This window comes from Salminus brasiliensis, chromosome 3 (genome assembly GCF_030463535.1).
Source record: "Salminus brasiliensis chromosome 3, fSalBra1.hap2, whole genome shotgun sequence".
Lineage (NCBI taxonomy): Eukaryota > Metazoa > Chordata > Actinopteri > Characiformes > Bryconidae > Salminus > Salminus brasiliensis.
In genome coordinates, this window is record NC_132880.1 from 12458059 (window position 1) to 12466650 (window position 8592).

Sequence of the window (8592 nt, forward strand, 5' to 3'; positions counted from 1 at the left end):
TGTTGCTCATTTTGTACACATTTATGTGACTAAACTGTAACTTATGGGTTGAGACAGGTTGCATGGTAATAGTGGATTTAGTTGTGTTTCTATTCTCATAGTCAAGACAGGCAGAGGTCAAAACTCAGGCAAGCATTGGATTGATGCTAATGACATAAAATGCTCAAATATAAAAACTGTATTAAGTTTTTACAAATGGATTACACTTAAATGAAAACTTTACCACATTGTTTAGACTGGGACTGCTCATAGTGTGGCTTCTGAAAGAAAATCTTTGGGCACCCCTGGTATTTCGGATTGTTTAATTCTACACTCACACCTCTTTAAGTCACCTTCTGTGAACATATAAAAAATATCAGATTTATTCAAGTTTAATATTATATTATTTATTACTGGAAAACTTTCTTCCAATCTGCATGCAACTATTTAATTTTATTCTCCCTCATGTTCAGTTTACATTGAAATAAGACACTTACACAAGACTGATACAGTCCAATTCACATTGCCCCTTTGTGCCGTCAAGGAGGCTTTAGATGCAGAATGCTGCATCATTAACAAACAAGTCAGAAATGCTAGTTAGTAGTAGGGTTCTAGTTACATTTGTTGTCTTTAGGGGATTAAGGAAAGAACCCAGAGTAAAAGAAAAGCACAATTATGCTCTAACCACTGTTTCGAGTAGTAGTTAAAATGTAAATGTGGTGATCTGTAAAATGTTTAAGGTATAAATTAAGTGTTAGTTTATTTATAAAGGTGCATCTTAAGGTTTTGATTTATTTACATTTACATAACACTTACTGCATTTAGCTGACGCTCTTATGCACAGCGACAAGGTTACTCGTATTACAGTGATGGGCCAGCAGTGTTCAGTATTTTGCCCAAAGACTCTTATTTTTGTAGTGCAGTATGGTCATCCAGACCGGGAATCAAACGCCAGTCTTCCACATGGTGTAGTAGCTCATTAGTAGCTATTAATTCATTCATACTGCTACACTCATCTCATTTTGTGATTGGTTGCTGCTATTTTTTATTATTATTATTATTTCTGTTTTCCCACTTTTCCTATTTATGTCTACCCTTCTTATATTCTAGTTCTATTATTTTTATTATTAGTTTAGTAGTTTTATTATTATTATTATTATTATTATTATTATTATTATTATTATTATTGTGTTTATTCAATAATTGCTCTTTGGGTGTAACTGGGACCTTAACTGAGATCTTAATTCCGTTCCACTCAATGTACCACATGCGATAAATGACAATAAAGTTTCCTTGAATCGATTTTTTTTTCTTTACGTTTGCATTAATGCCCTAAAACATTTGCCTGTTGCTCTTGACAGGTACTGTGTCAAATGAGTCGGAAGTGGCGTTAAATCTCGCGCAAGGAAACTCGTCCCGGCGCGCCAAATTTCAAAGCACTTCCTGGGAAAAGAACGCGAAAAGTAAAGAACAGAGGAAAGAATAAGAGACAGATATTGACATTTGCAATAATGCGAACTCATCCACATGGTAGGTTGTGCTTGGTTAAGCTATTTTCGGTTGTAATGGTCAGTTAAAACGGGAATATGCATCACTGTTAGATGTTTATTTGAATCTCTCTGTCTGTGTGTGGGCTTACCGATAGCAAGCAGGCTAACACAGTAAAGAACAACTTCTTGCCGAATTTCTTAGCTACTGCATTGACATCCTGTCCGTAGTGGAGGGTCAGAGTACGTGTGTGGTTTATACAAATCTCAAACACCCTTTTATAGTATTAGTATTATTTATAGTATTCTGTTTGTATTTGGTACTTTAGCGAGGACGTTCGTTTGCTGAATTTTGATACTTAGGCAGTTCAGCTAGTTTGCTAACTAGCTAGCCCTCCGTGCTAAACCCGGTACCGTAGGCTTAACTTTCAGGGCTAGCTAGCTAGCTTAGTTGGCTGTAAGTACAGGTAAACAGCAGCGCACTGACATACAACCAATTCAAATTACATCACGGTGATATGCGTAATTATATAATATAAATATATTTGTCTGGAGTCAAAGTACATTGGACATTTTGTATATGTATGTTCTTTATTTAATTAGTGAAATACTTGTAGCTGAATGTACTTGTTGCTAATATGTTACTGGCACTAGCTAAATGTGAAACTGATTTACTTATACATTTTATTTACGGTTTACTCTCAGAATGAAGACCACCTGTGTGTCCCCTTGCCATACTACCCCAGCCCTGCTTCCTCACAACCTCCAATGGGCACAGCTGTCAGTTAATTAATCTAAAACTAAATTAATATTTCTATAAAGACATTCAACATGAATGGTTAGTTCAGTGGCACCACTATGATGCATGCTTGTAATATTGTGTGTATATGTTATACAGATCTGATCAAAGACTACTTTCTCTAAAACGTTACATGCCTTTTTTTTTAGTTGGCATGTTTTATGAAAATTTTTAAAAGAGGAAAGACAAACTGAAATGGATGGCTGTAATGTTACACTTAGATGTCTGTGAGTCACCCTCTTACTGAGTGTAGTTTAGGTTGTTTTGTTTTGTTTTTTATTTAATAATTTATTTTTTGGTGCTGTGCCAAGATGTTGTCAGGAGCCCAGCCATGTTTTCAGCTTTTGCGAATTGGTTCATCAGATAATGCTAATGGCACCACAAGTGGTGTATCCGACTCTTCCCATGATCTGTACACTTTCCGACCAGCGCTTAATCATTCAGTGTTTCGCTTGGGGCGGGCAGCAGAGTTGTGTGATGTCACTTTGGAGTCAACAACAGTGTCCCGCATCCATGCTGAACTACATGTTGAAAGACAGACTGATGCCTCAGCAGAGGAGAGTTGGAAAGTCCAACTTAAGGATCGAAGCAGCTATGGTTGGTATTAGCACATCAATTTCTCAGAATATGTTTAAAGTCTCTGTTTATTGCTTCATATTTACTTTAATCAGTTGTTTGTGATATTTTATGTCTTATGTAAATGTTACATTTTGTCCTTACTTTGTTTGACAGGTACATGGGTAAATGATGTTCGAATGCAGCAGGGTGCTTTGTTGGAGTTATTTGATGGTGATACACTTATCTTTGGTGGCCAGTCAGCTCAGGGAAGCCCAGAATTCTATTTCCTCTTCCAGAAGGTTCGGGTCCGTCCCGAGAACTTTAATGCCATAACAGTTCCAAAGGCCAACTCCTTTTCCTCTGACATTCAAAATCGGATCAGAACCAGCCTGGACTGTAAACCAGAGCCCATTGACATTTCTAAACTGTCCATCAACAGAGCTACAGTCATCCTCAACTCCATTGGCAGCTTGAGCAAGATGAATGGCAGCTGCTGGACATTTAAGAAGACTGACAAAAGCACTGACCTGAATTCCACCAAAGCTCCCTTATTTACAGCTTTGGTGCCACCCTCCACTCCTCCACCTTTTACAGCTGTTACTATAGAAACTTCATCAAAATCTGTTCCACCGTCCTCTAAGAGCCGACGCAAGTCAGCTCACACAGTGCTCCTGGAGGATGATGGTTCGGATGACCCTGTCAGTCGTAAAAGTGGATTAGAGGATGCAAGGAAGGCCAGAGGTGGAAAGAGACGGAGGCTTTACAAGTCGGAGTCTGAAGTATTCCAGTCTTCGACGATGAAAACAGAGCTTAGCACAAGGCCACAGTTTGATGTTAGGCCTATGATGTCAAAGCAGAATGGAATACTTTACAGTCAGTCAACCAATGGGAAGATTAGTAATCCTTCTTTTATCTCAATCCAAAAGCGCACCATTGGAAATATGGGCCACAACAAAGGCATTAATCTTGTGACCTACCGACAGCAAAAACCTTGCACACTGGCTCCTCGTGGCAGGCGAAGGGCAAATAGTTCTCCAGTGTGCTCCCCCCGGCTGATGAGAGGTGAAAACTACCAACTCGCCTCTCCGTCAATTAGACAGTCAAAGGTGGAACGAGAGAGAGGGCAAGTTGCACGGTTCAGTGCCACCACTGGGTACGTTGATTGACGGAATCAGGACTATCATCTAACATCTGCTGTAAATCCAGTTAACCAGGGCTAATTTGGGTTTAATGAAAACCTGCATTTGCTTTAGGATTATTCCAGAGAGAGAATTGTGATGCAATTTGTCTGTTTGACATATAAGTACTGTTTGATTCTCAAACATAATCTAAATTATCATTTTCTTCTGCAGTAGACGACGTGGCAGACCCAGAAAGCATCCTCTACCCCGCCCTTCCTTGCCGCCCCCCTCCTCCTCCTCCTCATCTTCTAGCTCCTCTTCGTCTTCATCCTCCTCCTCCTCCTCCTCTTCAGAGGATGATGATGATGATGATGATGAAGACATCGGTGGAGCCCAGGGTGTAGAGCCGTGTGCAGCAGCACGTTGTCGTCTTCCACAGCAGGACACTGTGCAGTGGGTGCAGTGTGATGACTGTGATGCCTGGTATCACCTTGACTGCCTGCCCCATGACCGCAAACGCACCTCCTTTTTGCTTGACCCAAGTGCCGACTTCCACTGTGGCTGCTGCTGAGCCTGGGGTCTTCTGTCATGACCCATGAGGGATGTGTTTGTTCCTTTTGGACTGCCGCATCAGGACTCTGGTACACTAGTCTGAAAGGACGATTACTCTGACAGTATACATAAACGGTCAAAAAAGAAGAAAGGAGACTGACAGTTCCCTTCACAGCTTAGAAACCAATATCCTAAATTGTAAATATGACATCAGTTCAGTGAATGCATTTTGTTGGTTAATGTATAATAAAGGCACAAATTGCAAAAATGTTTTTTGTTTTTTGGCGAAAGCATATGCTAGTTACACATCAAATTTACATTTTCCTGCACTGCGAAATTGCTTGCCTTACAATGAAATTTATGGGGTTTTTTTTGTTTTTGTTTTGTTTTAAAGAAATTGATTTATTGTAAGGTCAAAATGTTAACTTTTTCTGTTCTCCAAGGGATATGCATAGCTAAAATAAAGGCATTAGTGGGTATTGATATAAGTGATGCCTCTAAAATGTGTTCTGGGTGATATCTAAGTGGATTCCATGTCTTTATCTTGTCTTTGGGCTTATTTTTGGGCTGGATGTGAAATGAAAGCCAGGACAAGATGATTCAAAAGGTTTAGGTTGATGGTTTTGTAGTTCAGTAGTTAACTGTGTTAGATCTACAAGTATACAACAGTTAAATTACTACTTAGAAGCAAATGCTGTTTTGTTTGCTCAGTGCAGTTTTGTGCTTTGTGAGGCTATGTATGGGGTCTGCCCTACACTCAGTTCTGTCTTGTCCACAGCCTACTTATCTGCCTTTTAGAGGGTCTTACTGTGCTTGAGATGTTCATTTGTTGTTAAAAGCCCAGATCAGGAAAGGCTGCAGCCTGCTTTCAAGATATCAACTACTACAATAAACGTGCGCTTACTGTGCTCTCTTGCGACCTAATTCTGAGGATCTTCACTGTGCTCTCTCAGCAAATCACAACTGGACCTTGCAAAATTTACATAAGCACTGGCTTAATAATATCTACAAAAGGCAAGCTTTGATATTGATGATAATTAAGAAAGAAATGTAATTGCCAAAAAAATGCATTTTGTTTTAATGTCTAAGTTTCTGTGGCCTCTGACAAATACTTTTAATACTTTTTATTTGGTGTTAACATAAGCTTTTGAGTTTGAGCTCTACTAACCTTAAGTAGATGGCATTTTAAAAATAGAATGTGGTATGAATGTAAATCATCTTTCACTGTCTTCACTTTAATGCTTTAGCTAAGATAAATTCCTATCTGCGGTTCAGTTGCAATGTTTGTCATAAGGGGAATCAGGGGCTGAATAAAGAAAATTTTAAAGATTAAATTCATCAGAGTTGGCTTGATTCATTCCTTTGAAAGTGCTTATCTGTTGTGCGAAATAGTGCAGAATGGGGAAAAACTACTAATGACAATGTAATCGAGTCCTAGCTGCTAATATTGCATCTACAATAAAATACTAAAATTAGATTAAAAGTTCTAGATTTTTGGATTTGTAAATTGAGATGAACTGGAAATACAAAATGAGAGTTACATGTGCATTCACTGTCCGTCATGAACTGGTCCTTACACTTACACAAAACCTGTCGGCGAGCGAAAAAACAGGGCTAAAATCGTGTAGTGTGAACCCAGCATTAAGTGTGATTATCTTTCAGGTTGATGGAAGTCACATCATCTCTGAGGCAAATCTGTGTTCGCTCGGGGCTCAGAAATCGCCTCTATATCGCTATATGTGAATTATTCAAAGACGCAACCCAACCAACCCAACAAATTCTAGCATGCTAAATATCTGGACCTATCGAAATCCTGTGGCGACATCTTATGACTGGCAGTGAGGGCGGTGTCGCGCTACAGCCAACGAGAATTCAAGGAGAGGAAAGCCGAGGAAGAAGCGAAAGCGACTCCCTAAATCCCGTCTTATGCATCTACATCTAAATGTGTGTGGTGCAGGGACATAATATAGTTTCTATCAGAACACATTGGCATACACTCAGCCATAATACCCCTAATACCAAAAATACCTTTTCTTTGCAAAAATGTACATTTATTTACTTCCGGCTCCATCTGAAGAACAGACAATCCCTGTTGGCCTCGCATCCCAAACCAATCCTTCACCCATATTCTTTTCAGCATGCAAACAAATTTAACTGCTTACTTCTTGCAGACATCCACATTCATGTTTTTTCAGAATAAAAAATATATATGTCACGCACGGTTTTAGGTCATCCTTAGTCACTTCTCGCGTGTGTTTTCGTGACAAAGCGAGACAGACAGTGGGCGATTTTTCCTGGAATGGTCGTGTAATGGGTGACCTGCTGTCATTGAACAGTCGTGTAGTGTGCAAACCACAATGATTTAAACACGGGTGTACTAATATGCTTAGCAGTATTACCATTTTGTCCAGGGTGCTTAGATATAAAGTTTCTGGAGTTTGAGCAATTCTCTTGGCATATCTTTGCAAGCTCAAGTTTCGCCACAGTCAGAGGTCCAGAGCGCTCTGGAGCAGGTCTTCTTCAAGGATCTCTGTGTACTTGGTATTCATGCCAAAAAATACATTTTGGTCTAATCAGACCAGCAGATCTTGTTTCACATGGTTTGAAAGTCCTCTAGGTAATTTTTTGGTAAATTCCAAGCAAGCTATAATGTTTATTATTATACTCCTTATTACTTATTACTAAGGAGTGGCTTCCTTCTGGCCACTCTTTCATAAAGGCGTGATTCATGGAGTGCTGCCTAAGTGGTTGATCTTAAAGGTTCCCCCATCTCCACAAGGATATGCTGGAGCTTTGTGAGAGTGACACTGGGGTTCATGCTCACCTCTCTGTCTATGACCTGTCTTCCGTGATTGCTCGGTTTTGCCAGTGCCTTTTCCCAACTGTTGAGATCTTTCCATAGGTGATATAGGAGTCATTGCCGGCCACTTTAGAACTTTCCAATGCTTTGTCTTAAACCAATTCCTGGTGCATTTTGAAGTATGCTTTGTGTATAATGGGAACACCCACATTGCCCTCCAGAATGCTTTAGTAGTCTTCAGATTTCATGACGTCATGTACACAGTCATTGTCTTAGAATTCAGTGCTTAAGGAAGCAAACCAACCCAAAACATATTTAAACTACCACTATGTTTGACTGTAGGGGCCATGTTATTTTCTTCTGGTAATCTCCATTCTGGCTTTTTTATGTCTCTGCATCAACAGTGGGGACCTCCATAGCGTCCCATTTCATTTAGATGGTGACGGATAGTGCTAGCTGAGACTGTTGTACCTTGTGTCTCAGATCAGGTTCTTTCCCTACAGCTACAGTGCCATGGGCTGTAAAGGTCTTAATAATTTTGCACACAGGAACATTGAGATCTCTGGAGATTGTTATGCATGACTGTATAAACCTATAACATTGCAAGTTGTAAAATTACTGAACATGGCATTGCACGTTTGGCTCACATTTGAACTGTGCAGTGTCACAAATTTTGGACAGAACTATCCCACATTAGGAGTGCAGATTGTTTGAGGCAACTTGACACTATGATAACCGATATGTCAACCATTTCTTTCATGAGTGTGGTAAAAGTAAACCAGGGACAGGAATCACACTCCTAAAAGGTCCCCCATAACAAAGACAAGTACAGTGAGTAAAGAAAATGATAATGTTGAAGTAGTGGGTTCTTGGTCATCCATACAAATAATGAGGTATTTTATCATATTTTGTGGTAATTCTCATTAAGAATTTGACCACATGAGGGCAGTCATGTACTACAGAAATTGCCAAGGCAGTGCATAACAAACAATTCTCTGAACTGCTGATTTTTCTTGTGGTCAATGCTTTTTTTTGTGATGTCATCACTGATTTCTAAAAACAACAAGCACTGTGTTGTATTTTTATTGTTGTGTGCAGTGGCAAACTGGGACAGTGACAATGACAGCCACATGGTTGTCATGATAATACACAACATTAAAATACTACTGATGATAATGATTGAAGGCTGTATTTATTATTGTAAGACATATAGTTGTATGTTTCATTGTGTCTTCTTTCATCCTTAAGCCAAAAATGGACCAACCCCTCAATACATGATGGCAGTGGTCAAAAGCT

General features: G+C 39.4%; 1 protein-coding gene across 1 annotated transcript; it reads left to right on the plus strand.

The window, feature by feature from the left end:
* Nucleotides 1-2495: 2495 nt before the first annotated feature.
* Nucleotides 2496-5064, plus strand: tcf19l (transcription factor 19 (SC1), like). Its single transcript, XM_072674651.1, has 3 exons — nucleotides 2496-2862; nucleotides 2998-3976; nucleotides 4176-5064. Exons 1-3 carry the CDS (start codon nucleotides 2577-2579, stop codon nucleotides 4513-4515), a joined length of 1605 nt encoding a protein of 534 aa, XP_072530752.1. The 5' UTR covers nucleotides 2496-2576; the 3' UTR covers nucleotides 4516-5064.
* The last annotated feature ends 3528 nt before the right edge of the window (nucleotides 5065-8592 follow it).